The following is a 14,725-nucleotide window of genomic DNA, read 5'->3' on the forward strand; positions in this document are numbered from 1 at the left end:
CGCACTAAACTCTTCAAGGCCTGGTCTACCCAGGATCTGGTCTAAATTGGCTCAGTTTTGTCCCACTAAACTGTTCGAGGCCTGGTCTACCCAGGCTCTGGTTGAAATGGGCTCAGCTATGTCACACTAAACTGATAGAGAGAGGCCTGGTCTACCCAGTCTCTGGTTGAAATAGGCTCAGCTTTGTCACACTAAACTGTTCGAGGCCTGGTCTACTCAGGCTCTGGTTGAAATAGGCTCAGCTTTGTCCCACTAAACTGTTCGAGGCCTGGTCTACCCAGGCTCTGGTTGAAATAGGCTCAGTTTTGTCACACTAAACTGTTCGAGGCCTGGTCTACCCAGGTTCTGTTTGAAATCGTGGCCTGGTCTACCCAGGCTCTGGTTGAAATAGGCTTAGCTATGTCACACTAAACTGTTCGAGGCCTGGTCTGCCCAGGTTCTGGTTGAAATAGGCTCAGCTTTGTCACTCTAAACTGTTCGAGGCCTGGTCTACCCAGGCTCTGGTTGAAATAGGCTCAGTTTTGTCACTCTAAACTGTTCGAGGCCTGGTCTACCCAGGCACTGGTTGAAATTGGCTCAGCTACGTCACACTAAATGACACCCTATTCCCTATATAGTGTACTACTTTAGACCAGAGCCCAATTGCACCATATTCCCTATATAGTGCACTACTTTAAACCAGAGCTCTATGATCCCTGAGAGCTGTCCAGGTAGTTTTTGTGATCCAGTGTAATTGATTGATTGATTGGTTGTGTGTAGGAGGAGTTGAGAAGATTCCGGGGCCGTGTGGAGGAGGTGGTGCAGGAGAACCAGAAGCTACACCAGGACCTGAAACAGACAGGAGGAGTCAGCCACAAGGAGTGGTGAGTACTGTCTCTCTGTCAGGAGGAGTCAGCCACAAGGAGTGGTGAGTACTGCCTCTCTGTCTGGAGGAGTCAGCCACAAGGAGTGGTGAGTACTGTGTCTCTGTCAGGAGTCAGCCACAAGGAGTGGTGAGTACTGTCTCTCTGTCAGGAGGAGTCAGCCACAAGGAGTGGTGAGTACTGTCTCTCTGTCAGGAGGAGTCAGCCACAAGGAGTGGTGAGTACTGTCTCTCTGTCAGGAGGAGTCAGCCACAAGGAGTGGTGAGTACTGTCTCTCTGTCTGGAGGAGTCAGCCACAAGGAGTGGTGAGTACTGTGTCTCTGTCTGGAGGAGTCAGCCACAAGGAGTGGTGAGTACTGCCTGTCTCTCTGTCTGGAGGAGTCAGCCACAAGGAGTGGTGAGTACTGTGTCTCTGTCTGGAGGAGTCAGCCACAAGGAGTGGTGAGTACTGTGTCTCTGTCTGGAGGAGTCAGCCACAAGGAGTGGTGAGTACTGTGTCTCTGTCTGGAGGAGTCAGCCACAAGGAGTGGTGAGTACTGCCTGTGTTATGCAGGTGAATGAGGACCCAAAAGCGACTTGGCGAAAACAGAGTATTTAATCCAGTAAGAAACTTTACAAAACAAAAAGCATAATACTACTCGTAAAGACGAGAACAGACTGGAGACTTGATCGAGAACTGCAGGTTGCCTCGGGAAGGCACTTGAACCTAGCAGACTCAGACACCTGCTCACCACGCAGCATCTGAGGGAAACACGACACGACAGGGCAAAACATAGACACAGCACGGTGAATTATAGATGAGGATCCGACGGGGCAGGAACGGAAAACAAGGAGAGAAATAGGGACTCTAATCAGGGAAAAGGATCGGGAACAGGTGTGGGAAGACTAAATGATTGATTAGGGGAATAGGAACAGCTGGGAGCAGGAACGGAACGATAGAGAGAAGAGAGAGCGAGAGAGTGAGAGAGGGAGGGGGAGAGAGAGGGATAGAAAGAGGGAAAGAACCTAATAAGACCAGCAGAGGGAAACGAATAGAAGGGGAAGCACAGGGACAAGACATGATAATTAATGACGAAACATGACAGTACCCCCCCACTCACCGAGCGCCTCCTGGCGCACTCGAGGAGGAATCCTGGCGGCAACGGAGGAAATCATCAATGAGTGAACGGTCCAGCACGTCCCGAGACGGAACCCAACTCCTCTCCTCAGGACCGTAACCCTCCCAATCCACTAAGTATTGGTGACCCCCTCCCCGAGAACGCATGTCCATGATCTTATGTACCTTGTAAATAGGTGCGCTCTCGACAAGGACGGGGAGGGGGAGGGAAGACGAACGGGGTGCGAAGAAAGGGCTTGACACAGGAGACATGGAAGACAGGATGGACGCGACGAAGATGTCGCGGAAGAAGCAGTCGCACAGCGACAGGATTGACGACCTGGGAGACACGGAACGGACCAATGAACCGCGGAGTCAACTTACGAGAAGCTGTCGTAAGAGGAAGGTTGCGAGTGGAAAGCCACACTCTCTGGCCGCAACAATACCTTGGACTCTTAATCCTGCGTTTATTGGCGGCTCTCACAGTCTGTGCCCTGTAGCGGCAAAGTGCAGACCTCACCCTCCTCCAGGTGCGCTCACAACGTTGGACAAACGCTGAGCGGAGGGAACGCTGGACTCGGCAAGCTGGGATGAGAACAGAGGAGGCTGGTAACCCAGACTACTCTGAAACGGAGATAACCCGGTAGCAGACGAAGGAAGCGAGTTGTGAGCGTATTCTGCCCAGGGAGCTGTTCTGCCCAAGACGCAGGGTTTCTGAAAGAAAGGCTGCGTAGTATGCGACCAATCGTCTGATTGGCCTCTCTGCTTGACCGTTAGACTGGGGATGAAACCCGGAAGAGAGACTGACGGACGCACCAATCAAACGACAGAACTCCCTCCAAAACTGTGACGTGAATTGCGGGCCTCTGTCTGAAACGGCGTCTAACGGGAGGCCATGAATTCTGAACACATTCTCGATAATGATTTGTGCCGTCTCCTTAGCGGAAGGAAGTTTAGCGAGGGAATGAAATGTGCCGCCTTAGAGAACCTATCGACAACCGTAAGAATCACAGTCTTCCCCGCAGACAAAGGCAGACCGGTAATGAAGTCTAGGCGATGTGAGACCATGGTCGAGAAGGAATGGGGAGCGGTCTGAGACGACCGGCAGGAGGAGAGTTACCCGACTTAGTCTGCGCGCAGTCCGAACAAGCAGCCACGAAACGGCGCGTGTCACGCTCCTGAGTCGGCCACCAAAAGCGCTGGCGAATAGACGCAAGAGTGCCTCGAACACCGGGATGACCAGCTAACTTGGCAGAGTGAGCCCACTGAAGAACAGCCAGACGAGTGGAAACAGGAACGAAAAGGAGGTTACTAGGACAAGCGCGCGGCGACGCAGTGTGCGTGAGTGCTTGCTTAACCTGTCTTTCAATTCCCCAGACTGTCAACCCGACAACACGCCCATAAGGAAGAATCCCCTCGGGATCAGTAGAAGCCACAGAAGAACTAAACAGACGGGATAAGGCATCAGGCTTGGTGTTCTTGCTACCCGGACGGTAAGAAATCACAAACTCGAAACGAGCGAAAAACAACGCCCAACGAGCTTGACGGGCATTAAGTCGTTTGGCAGAACGGATGTACTCAAGGTTCTTATGGTCTGTCCAAACGACAAAAGGAACGGTCGCCCCCTCCAACTACTGTCGCCATTCGCAAACGGCAGAACCCGGTACTCAAAATGCCCTAACGGAGTGTTAAACGCCGTTTTCCACTCGTCCCCCTCTCTGATGCGCACGAGATGGTAAGCGTTACGAAGGTCCAACTTAGTAAAGCACCTGGCTCCCCTGCAGAATCTCGAAGGCTGATGACATAAGGGGAAGCGGATAACGATTCTTAACCGTTATGTCATTCAGCCCTCGATAATCCACGCAGGGGCGCAGAGTACCGTCCTTCTTCTTAACAAAAAAGAACCCCGCCCCGGCCGGAGAGGAAGAAGGCACTATGGTACCGGCGTCCAAGAGACACAGATAAATAATCCTCGAGAGCCTTACGTTCGGGAGCCGACAGAGAGTATAGTCTACCCCGAGGAGGAGTGGTCCCCGGAAGGAGATCAATACTACAATCATACGACCGGTGAGGAGGAAGGGAGTTGGCTCGGGACCGACTGAAGACCGTGCGCAGATCATGATATTCCTCCGGCACTCCTGTCAAATCGCCAGGTTCCTCCTGAGAAGTGGGGACAGAAGAAATGGGAGGGATGGCAGACATTAAGCACTTCACATGACAAGATACGTTCCAGGATAGGATAGAATTACAAGACCAATTAATAGAAGGATTATGACATACTAGCCAGGGATGACCCAAAACAACAGGTGTGAAAGGTGAACGAAAAATCAAAAAAGAAATAGTCTCACTGTGGTTACCAGATACTGTGAGAGTTAAAGGTAGTGTCTCAAATCTGATACTGGGAAGATGACTACCATCTAAGGCAAACATGGGCGTAGGCTTGTCTAACGGTCTGAAAGGAATGTTATGTTTCCGAACCCATGCTTCGTCCATGAAACAACCCTCAGCCCCAGAGTCAATCAAGGCACTGCATGTAGCACCGAACCGGTCCAGCGTAGATGGACCGACATAGTAGTACAGGATCTAGATGAAGAGACCTGAGTAGTAGCGCTCACCAGTAGCCCTCCGCTTACTGATGGGCTCTGGCCTCTTACTGGACATGAATTAACAAAATGTCCATCAAATCCGCAATAGAGGCACAGGCGGTTGGTGATCCTCCGTTCCCTCTCCTTAGTCGAGATGCGAATCCCTCCCAGCTGCATGGGCTCAGTCTCAGAGCCAGAGGAGGGAGATGGTTGCGATGCGGAGCAGGGAAACACCGTTGATGCGAGCTCTCTTCCACGAGCCTGGTGACGAAGATCTACCCGTCGTTCTATGCGGATGGCGAGAGCAATCAAAGAGTCCACACTGGAAGGAACCTCCCGAGAGAGAATCTCATCTTTGACCACTGTGTGGAGTCCCTCCAGAAAACGAGCGAGCAGCGCCGGCTCGTTCCAGTCACTAGAGGCAGCAAGAGTACGAAACTCTATAGAGTAATCCGTTATGGATCGATCACCTTGGCATAGGGAAGCCAGGGCCCTAGAAGCCTCCCCACCAAAAACTGAACGGTCAAAAACCCGAATCATCTCCTCTTTAAAGTTCTGGTAATTGTTAGAACAATCAGCCCTTGCCTCCCAGATAGCTGTGCCCCACTCTCGGGCCCGGCCAGTAAGGAGTGAAATGACGTAAGCAACCCGAGCTCTCTCTAGAGTATGTGTTGGGTTGAGAGAGAACACAATCTCACACTGGGTGAGAAAGGAGCGGCACTCAGTGGGCTGCCCGGAGTAGCAAGGTGGGTTATTAACCCTAGGTTCTGGAGGCTCGGCAGGCCAGGAAGTAACAGGTGGCACGAGACGAAGACTCTGGAACTGTCCAGAGAGGTCGGAAACCTGAGCGGCCAGGTTCTCCACGGCATGGCGAGCAGCAGACAATTCCTGCTCGTGTCTGCCGAGCATGGCTCCTTGGATCTCGACGGCAGTGTTACGAGCCTCTGTAGTCGCTGGGTCCATTCCTTGGTCGGATCCTTCTGTTATGCAGGTGAATGAGGACCCAAAAGCGACTTGGCGAAAACAGAGTATTTAATCCAGTAAGAAACTTTACAAAACAAAAGCATAATACTACTCGTAAAGACGAGAACAGACTGGAGACTTGATCGAGAACTGCAGGTTGCCTCGGGAAGGCACTTGAACCTAGCAGACTCAGACACCTGCTCACCACGCAGCATCTGAGGGAAACACGACACGACAGGGCAAAACATAGACACAGCACGGTGAATTATAGATGAGGATCCGACGGGGCAGGAACGGAAAACAAGGAGAGAAATAGGGACTCTAATCAGGGAAAAGGATCGGGAACAGGTGTGGGAAGACTAAATGATTGATTAGGGGAATAGGAACAGCTGGGAGCAGGAACGGAACGATAGAGAGAAGAGAGAGCGAGAGAGTGAGAGAGGGAGGGGGAGAGAGGGATAGAAAGAGGGAAAGAACCTAATAAGACCAGCAGAGGGAAACGAATAGAAGGGGAAGCACAGGGACAAGACATGATAATTAATGACGAAACATGACAGTACCCCCCACTCACCGAGCGCCTCCTGGCGCACTCGAGGAGGAATCCTGGCGGCAACGGAGGAAATCATCAATGAGTGAACGGTCCAGCACGTCCCGAGACGGAACCCAACTCCTCTCCTCAGGACCGTAACCCTCCCAATCCACTAAGTATTGGTGACCCCGTCCCCGAGAACGCATGTCCATGATCTTATGTACCTTGTAAATAGGTGCGCTCTCGACAAGGACGGGAGGGGGGAGGGAAGACGAACGGGGTGCGAAGAAAGGGCTTGACACAGGAGACATGGAAGACAGGATGGACGCGACGAAGATGTCGCGGAAGAAGCAGTCGCACAGCGACAGGATTGACGACCTGGGAGACACGGAACGGACCAATGAACCGCGGAGTCAACTTACGAGAAGCTGTCGTAAGAGGAAGGTTGCGAGTGGAAAGCCACACTCTCTGGCCGCAACAATACCTTGGACTCTTAATCCTGCGTTTATTGGCGGCTCTCACAGTCTGTGCCCTGTAGCGGCAAAGTGCAGACCTCACCCTCCTCCAGGTGCGCTCACAACGTTGGACAAACGCTTGAGCGGAGGGAACGCTGGACTCGGCAAGCTGGGATGAGAACAGAGGAGGCTGGTAACCCAGACTACTCTGAAACGGAGATAACCCGGTAGCAGACGAAGGAAGCGAGTTGTGAGCGTATTCTGCCCAGGGGAGCTGTTCTGCCCAAGACGCAGGGTTTCTGAAAGAAAGGCTGCGTAGTATGCGACCAATCGTCTGATTGGCCCTCTCTGCTTGACCGTTAGACTGGGGATGAAACCCGGAAGAGAGACTGACGGACGCACCAATCAAACGACAGAACTCCCTCCAAAACTGTGACGTGAATTGCGGGCCTCTGTCTGAAACGGCGTCTAACGGGAGGCCATGAATTCTGAACACATTCTCGATAATGATTTGTGCCGTCTCCTTAGCGGAAGGAAGTTTAGCGAGGGGAATGAAATGTGCCGCCTTAGAGAACCTATCGACAACCGTAAGAATCACAGTCTTCCCCGCAGACAAAGGCAGACCGGTAATGAAGTCTAGGGCGATGTGAGACCATGGTCGAGAAGGAATGGGGAGCGGTCTGAGACGACCGGCAGGAGGAGAGTTACCCGACTTAGTCTGCGCGCAGTCCGAACAAGCAGCCACGAAACGGCGCGTGTCACGCTCCTGAGTCGGCCACCAAAAGCGCTGGCGAATAGACGCAAGAGTGCCTCGAACACCGGGATGACCAGCTAACTTGGCAGAGTGAGCCCACTGAAGAACAGCCAGACGAGTGGAAACAGGAACGAAAAAAGGAGGTTACTAGGACAAGCGCGCGGCGACGCAGTGTGCGTGAGTGCTTGCTTAACCTGTCTTTCAATTCCCCAGACTGTCAACCCGACAACACGCCCATAAGGAAGAATCCCCTCGGGATCAGTAGAAGCCACAGAAGAACTAAACAGACGGGATAAGGCATCAGGCTTGGTGTTCTTGCTACCCGGACGGTAAGAAATCACAAACTCGAAACGAGCGAAAAACAACGCCCAACGAGCTTGACGGGCATTAAGTCGTTTGGCAGAACGGATGTACTCAAGGTTCTTATGGTCTGTCCAAACGACAAAAGGAACGGTCGCCCCCTCCAACTACTGTCGCCATTCGCCTAGGGCTAAGCGGATGGCGAGCAGTTCACGGTTACCCACATCATAGTTGCGCTCAGATGGCGACAGGCGATGAGAAAAATAAGCGCAAGGATGAACCTTATCGTCAGACTGGAAGCGCTGGGATAGAATGGCTCCCACGCCTACCTCTGAAGCGTCAACCTCGACAATGAATTGTCTAGTGACGTCAGGAGTAACGAGGATAGGAGCGGACGTAAAACGTTCTTTTAGAAGATCAAAAGCTCCCTGGGCGGAACCGGACCACTTAAAACACGTCTTGACAGAAGTAAGAGCTGTGAGAGGGGCAGCAACTTGACCGAAATTACGAATGAAACGCCGATAGAAATTAGCGAAACCTAAAAAGCGCTGCAACTCGACACGTGACCTTGGAACGGGCCAATCACTGACAGCTTGGACCTTAGCGGAATCCATCTGAATGCCTTCAGCGGAAATAACGGAACCGAGAAAAGTAACGGAGGAGACATGAAAAGAGCACTTCTCAGCCTTTACGTAGAGACAATTCTCTAAAAGGCGCTGTAGAACACGTCGAACGTGCTGAACATGAATCTCGAGTGACGGTGAAAAAATCAGGATATCGTCAAGATAGACAAAAACAAAGATGTTCAGCATGTCTCTCAGAACATCATTAACTAATGCCTGAAAAACAGCTGGCGCATTGGCGAGACCAAACGGCAGAACCCGGTACTCAAAATGCCCTAACGGAGTGTTAAACGCCGTTTTCCACTCGTCCCCCTCTCTGATGCGCACGAGATGGTAAGCGTTACGAAGGTCCAACTTAGTAAAGCACCTGGCTCCCTGCAGAATCTCGAAGGCTGATGACATAAGGGAAGCGGATAACGATTCTTAACCGTTATGTCATTCAGCCCTCGATAATCCACGCAGGGGCGCAGAGTACCGTCCTTCTTCTTAACAAAAAAGAACCCCGCCCCGGCCGGAGAGGAAGAAGGCACTATGGTACCGGCGTCAAGAGACACAGATAAATAATCCTCGAGAGCCTTACGTTCGGGAGCCGACAGAGAGTATAGTCTACCCCGAGGAGGAGTGGTCCCCGGAAGGAGATCAATACTACAATCATACGACCGGTGAGGAGGAAGGGAGTTGGCTCGGGACCGACTGAAGACCGTGCGCAGATCATGATACTCCTCCGGCACTCCTGTCAAATCGCCAGGTTCCTCCTGAGAAGTGGGGACAGAAGAAATGGGAGGGATGGCAGACATTAAGCACTTCACATGACAAGATACGTTCCAGGATAGGATAGAATTACAAGACCAATTAATAGAAGGATTATGACATACTAGCCAGGGATGACCCAAAACAACAGGTGTGAAAGGTGAACGAAAAATCAAAAAGAAATAGTCTCACTGTGGTTACCAGATACTGTGAGAGTTAAAGGTAGTGTCTCAAATCTGATACTGGGAAGATGACTACCATCTAAGGCAAACATGGGCGTAGGCTTGTCTAACGGTCTGAAAGGAATGTTATGTTTCCGAACCCATGCTTCGTCCATGAAACAACCCTCAGCCCCAGAGTCAATCAAGGCACTGCATGTAGCACCCGAACCGGTCCAGCGTAGATGGACCGACATAGTAGTACAGGATCTAGATGAAGAGACCTGAGTAGTAGCGCTCACCAGTAGCCCTCCGCTTACTGATGGGCTCTGGCCTCTTACTGGACATGAATTAACAAAATGTCCATCAAATCCGCAATAGAGGCACAGGCGGTTGGTGATCCTCCGTTCCCTCTCCTTAGTCGAGATGCGAATCCCTCCCAGCTGCATGGGCTCAGTCTCAGAGCCAGAGGAGGGAGATGGTTGCGATGCGGAGCAGGGAAACACCGTTGATGCGAGCTCTCTTCCACGAGCCTGGTGACGAAGATCTACCCGTCGTTCTATGCGGATGGCGAGAGCAATCAAAGAGTCCACACTGGAGGGAACCTCCCGAGAGAGAATCTCATCTTTGACCACTGTGTGGAGTCCCTCCAGAAAACGAGCGAGCAGCGCCGGCTCGTTCCAGTCACTAGAGGCAGCAAGAGTACGAAACTCTATAGAGTAATCCGTTATGGATCGATCACCTTGGCATAGGGAAGCCAGGGCCCTAGAAGCCTCCCCACCAAAAACTGAACGGTCAAAAACCCGAATCATCTCCTCTTTAAAGTTCTGGTAATTGTTAGAACAATCAGCCCTTGCCTCCCAGATAGCTGTGCCCCACTCTCGGGCCCGGCCAGTAAGGAGTGAAATGACGTAAGCAACCCGAGCTCTCTCTCTAGAGTATGTGTTGGGTTGGAGAGAGAACACAATCTCACACTGGGTGAGAAAGGAGCGGCACTCAGTGGGCTGCCCGGAGTAGCAAGGTGGGTTATTAACCCTAGGTTCTGGAGGCTCGGCAGGCCAGGAAGTAACAGGTGGCACGAGACGAAGACTCTGGAACTGTCCAGAGAGGTCGGAAACCTGAGCGGCCAGGTTCTCCACGGCATGGCGAGCAGCAGACAATTCCTGCTCGTGTCTGCCGAGCATGGCTCCTTGGATCTCGACGGCAGTGTTACGAGCCTCTGTAGTCGCTGGGTCCATTCCTTGGTCGGATCCTTCTGTTATGCAGGTGAATGAGGACCCAAAAGCGACTTGGCGAAAACAGAGTATTTAATCCAGTAAGAAACTTTACAAAACAAAAAGCATAATACTACTCGTAAAGACGAGAACAGACTGGAGACTTGATCGAGAACTGCAGGTTGCCTCGGGAAGGCACTTGAACCTAGCAGACTCAGACACCTGCTCACCACGCAGCATCTGAGGGAAACACGACACGACAGGGCAAAACATAGACACAGCACGGTGAATTATAGATGAGGATCCGACGGGGCAGGAACGGAAAACAAGGAGAGAAATAGGGACTCTAATCAGGGAAAAGGATCGGGAACAGGTGTGGGAAGACTAAATGATTGATTAGGGGAATAGGAACAGCTGGGAGCAGGAACGGAACGATAGAGAGAAGAGAGAGCGAGAGAGTGAGAGAGGGAGGGGGAGAGAGAGGGATAGAAAGAGGGAAAGAACCTAATAAGACCAGCAGAGGGAAACGAATAGAAGGGGAAGCACAGGGACAAGACATGATAATTAATGACGAAACATGACAGTACCCCCCCACTCACCGAGCGCCTCCTGGCGCACTCGAGGAGGAATCCTGGCGGCAACGGAGGAAATCATCAATGAGTGAACGGTCCAGCACGTCCCGAGACGGAACCCAACTCCTCTCCTCAGGACCGTAACCCTCCCAATCCACTAAGTATTGGTGACCCCGTCCCCGAGAACGCATGTCCATGATCTTATGTACCTTGTAAATAGGTGCGCTCTCGACAAGGACGGGAGGGGGAGGGAAGACGAACGGGGGTGCGAAGAAAGGGCTTGACACAGGAGACATGGAAGACAGGATGGACGCGACGAAGATGTCGCGGAAGAAGCAGTCGCACAGCGACAGGATTGACGACCTGGGAGACACGGAACGGACCAATGAACCGCGGAGTCAACTTACGAGAAGCTGTCGTAAGAGGAAGGTTGCGAGTGGAAAGCCACACTCTCTGGCCGCAACAATACCTTGGACTCTTAATCCTGCGTTTATTGGCGGCTCTCACAGTCTGTGCCCTGTAGCGGCAAAGTGCAGACCTCACCCTCCTCCAGGTGCGCTCACAACGTTGGACAAACGCTTGAGCGGGAGGGAACGCTGGACTCGGCAAGCTGGGATGAGAACAGAGGAGGCTGGTAACCCAGACTACTCTGAAACGGAGATAACCCGGTAGCAGACGAAGGAAGCGAGTTGTGAGCGTATTCTGCCCAGGGGAGCTGTTCTGCCCAAGACGCAGGGTTTCTGAAAGAAAGGCTGCGTAGTATGCGACCAATCGTCTGATTGGCCCTCTCTGCTTGACCGTTAGACTGGGGATGAAACCCGGAAGAGAGACTGACGGACGCACCAATCAAACGACAGAACTCCCTCCAAAACTGTGACGTGAATTGCGGGCCTCTGTCTGAAACGGCGTCTAACGGGAGGCCATGAATTCTGAACACATTCTCGATAATGATTTGTGCCGTCTCCTTAGCGGAAGGAAGTTTAGCGAGGGGAATGAAATGTGCCGCCTTAGAGAACCTATCGACAACCGTAAGAATCACAGTCTTCCCCGCAGACAAAGGCAGACCGGTAATGAAGTCTAGGGCGATGTGAGACCATGGTCGAGAAGGAATGGGGAGCGGTCTGAGACGACCGGCAGGAGGAGAGTTACCCGACTTAGTCTGCGCGCAGTCCGAACAAGCAGCCACGAAACGGCGCGTGTCACGCTCCTGAGTCGGCCACCAAAAGCGCTGGCGAATAGACGCAAGAGTGCCTCGAACACCGGGATGACCAGCTAACTTGGCAGAGTGAGCCCACTGAAGAACAGCCAGACGAGTGGAAACAGGAACGAAAAGGAGGTTACTAGGACAAGCGCGAGTGGTGAGTACTGTGTCTCTGTCTGGAGGAGTCAGCCCCAAGGAGTGGTGAGTACTGTCTCTCTGTCAGGAGGAGTCAGCCACAAGGAGTGGTGAGTACTGTCTCTCTGTCAGGAGGAGTCAGCCACAAGGAGTGGTGAGTACTGTGTCTCTGTCTGGAGGAGTCAGCCACAAGGAGTGGTGAGTACTGTCTCTCTGTCTGGAGGAGTCAGCCACAAGGAGTGGTGAGTACTGTGTCTCTGTCTGGAGGAGTCAGCCACAAGGAGTGGTGAGTACTGCCTGTCTCTCTGTCTGGAGGAGTCAGCCACAAGGAGTGGTGAGTACTGCCTGTCTCTCTGTCTGGAGGAGTCAGCCCCAAGGAGTGGTGAGTACTGTCTCTCTGTCAGGAGGAGTCAGCCACAAGGAGTGGTGAGTACTGTCTCTCTGTCAGGAGGAGTCAGCCACAAGGAGTGGTGAGTACTGTGTCTCTGTCTGGAGGAGTCAGCCACAAGGAGTGGTGAGTACTGTCTCTCTGTCAGGAGGAGTCAGCCACAAGGAGTGGTGAGTACTGCCTCTCTGTCTGGAGGAGTCAGCCACAAGGAGTGGTGAGTACTGCCTGCCTCTCTATCTGGAGGAGTCAGCCACGAGGAGTGGTGAGTACTGTCTCTCTGTCAGGAGGAGTCAGCCACAAGGAGTGGTGAGTACTGTCTCTGTCAGGAGGAGTCAGCCACAAGGAGTGGTGAGTACTGCCTCTCTGTCAGGAGGAGTCAGCCACAAGGAGTGGTGAGTACTGTCTCTCTGTCAGGAGGAGTCAGCCACAAGGAGTGGTGAGTACTGTCTCTGTCAGGAGGAGTCAGCCACAAGGAGTGGTGAGTACTGCCTGTCTCTCTGTCAGGAGGAGTCAGCCACAAGGAGTGGTGAGTACTGTCTCTCTGTCAGGAGGAGTCAGCCACAAGGAGTGGTGAGTACTGTCTCTGTCAGGAGGAGTCAGCCACAAGGAGTGGCTGAGTACTGCCTCTCTGTCAGGAGGAGTCAGCCAAAAGGAGTGGTGAGTACTGTCTCTCTGTCAGGAGGAGTCAGCCACAAGGAGTGGTGAGTACTGTCTCTCTGTCAGGAGGAGTCAGCCACAAGGAGTGGTGAGTACTGCCTGTCTCTGTCTATCTGTCCCTGTTTGTTTGTGTGTGAGAAAGAGAGGAGACTCTGTCTTGACACTTTTCTATCTCCCCTCGCTATCTCCTCTCCCCTCTCCCCCCCAGGAGGCAGCTCCAGGAGCAGGCCCGTCTGGTACTTCAGGAGAACCAGGTCCTGATAGAGCAGCTGGAGGTGCAGCATACGAAGGCTAAGGACAGTCATGGGAGACATTTGACTGAGGGTAGGTAGGGACAGACACCAGCAATCACCCTTGAGCCTCCCTCTTTCAGATTCTACTATAGAAACTAGTTACATTCTGTTTCTACATTCTACACATTAATATTAATGCTGAATCAAACCCTAATAGAGGTGTCTGGTAGAAGTCACCCTGCTGGAGGTGTCTGGTAGAAGTCACCCTGCTGGAGGTGTCTGGTAGAAGTCACCCTGCTGGAGGTGTCTGGTAGAAGTCACCCTGCTGGAGGTGTCTGGTAGAAGTCACCCTGCTGGAGGTGTCTGGTAGAAGTCACCCTGCTGGAGGTGTCTGGTAGAAGTCACCCTGCTGGAGGTGTCTGGTAGAAGTCACCCTGCTGGAGGTGTCTGGTAGAAGTCACCCTGCTGGAGGTGTCTGGTAGAAGTCACCCTGCTGGAGGTGTCTGGTAGAAGTCACCCTGCTGGAGGTGTCTGGTAGAAGTCACCCTGCTGGAGGTGTCTGGTAGAAGTCACCCTGCTGGAGGTGTCTGGTAGAAGTCACCCTGCTGGAGGTGTCTGGTAGAAGTCACCCTGCTGGAGGTGTCTGGTAGAAGTCACCCTGCTGGAGGTGTCTGGTAGAAGTCACCCTGCTGGAGGTGTCTGGTAGAAGTCACCCTGCTGGAGGTGTCTGGTAGAAGTCACCCTGCTTGAGGTGTCTGGTAGAAGTCACCCTGCTTGAGGTGTCTGGTAGAAGTCACCCTGCTGGAGGTGTCTGGTAGAAATCTTCAGAGTTGAAAGTTATCCCCATGAACTGTTCCTCCCCCCTCTCTCTCTCTCCCCTCCTCCCTCACTCCTCTCTTCCCTCATGGTCCCTCCCTCCCCACTCTCCTCCCTCCTCTCCAGTCTCTAAGGTGTGTAAGCAGCTGATGTTGCTGGAGGCAGAGAAGCAGAGGCTGGAGGGGGAGCTGGAGGTAACGAGGAGAGAGCTCCACACTCTGCAGACCGAACACCTGCAGGCACGGTGCAGTCTGGAGAATGCAGTCAGCTGGGACGAACACCACGCCATCGCCACCAAACTCAAACGGTAGTTATAATACACTGGGATGAACACCATCACCACCAAACTCAAACGGTAGTTATAATACACTGGGATGAACACCATCACCACCAAACTCAAACGGTAGTTATAATACACTGGGATGAACACCAC

At 52.6% G+C, this 14,725-nt stretch overlaps 1 protein-coding gene across 1 annotated transcript in view; it reads left to right on the plus strand.

Annotated features, from left to right (window-relative positions):
• Positions 1 to 759: 759 nt before the first annotated feature.
• Positions 760 to 14,725, plus strand: part of LOC124028516 (centrosomal protein of 89 kDa-like) — a gene marked incomplete at both ends in the record, with an annotated part of 23,927 nt that continues 9,961 nt past the window's right edge. The window contains 3 exons of the mRNA XM_046340557.1: positions 760 to 863; positions 13,452 to 13,567; positions 14,419 to 14,599. Of these exons, the coding sequence (XP_046196513.1) occupies positions 760 to 863; positions 13,452 to 13,567; positions 14,419 to 14,599 (401 nt within the window). The remainder of the gene's footprint in view (positions 864 to 13,451; positions 13,568 to 14,418; positions 14,600 to 14,725) is intronic.

This window comes from Oncorhynchus gorbuscha, unplaced genomic scaffold, assembly GCF_021184085.1.
Source record: "Oncorhynchus gorbuscha isolate QuinsamMale2020 ecotype Even-year unplaced genomic scaffold, OgorEven_v1.0 Un_scaffold_4351, whole genome shotgun sequence".
NCBI lineage: Eukaryota > Metazoa > Chordata > Actinopteri > Salmoniformes > Salmonidae > Oncorhynchus > Oncorhynchus gorbuscha.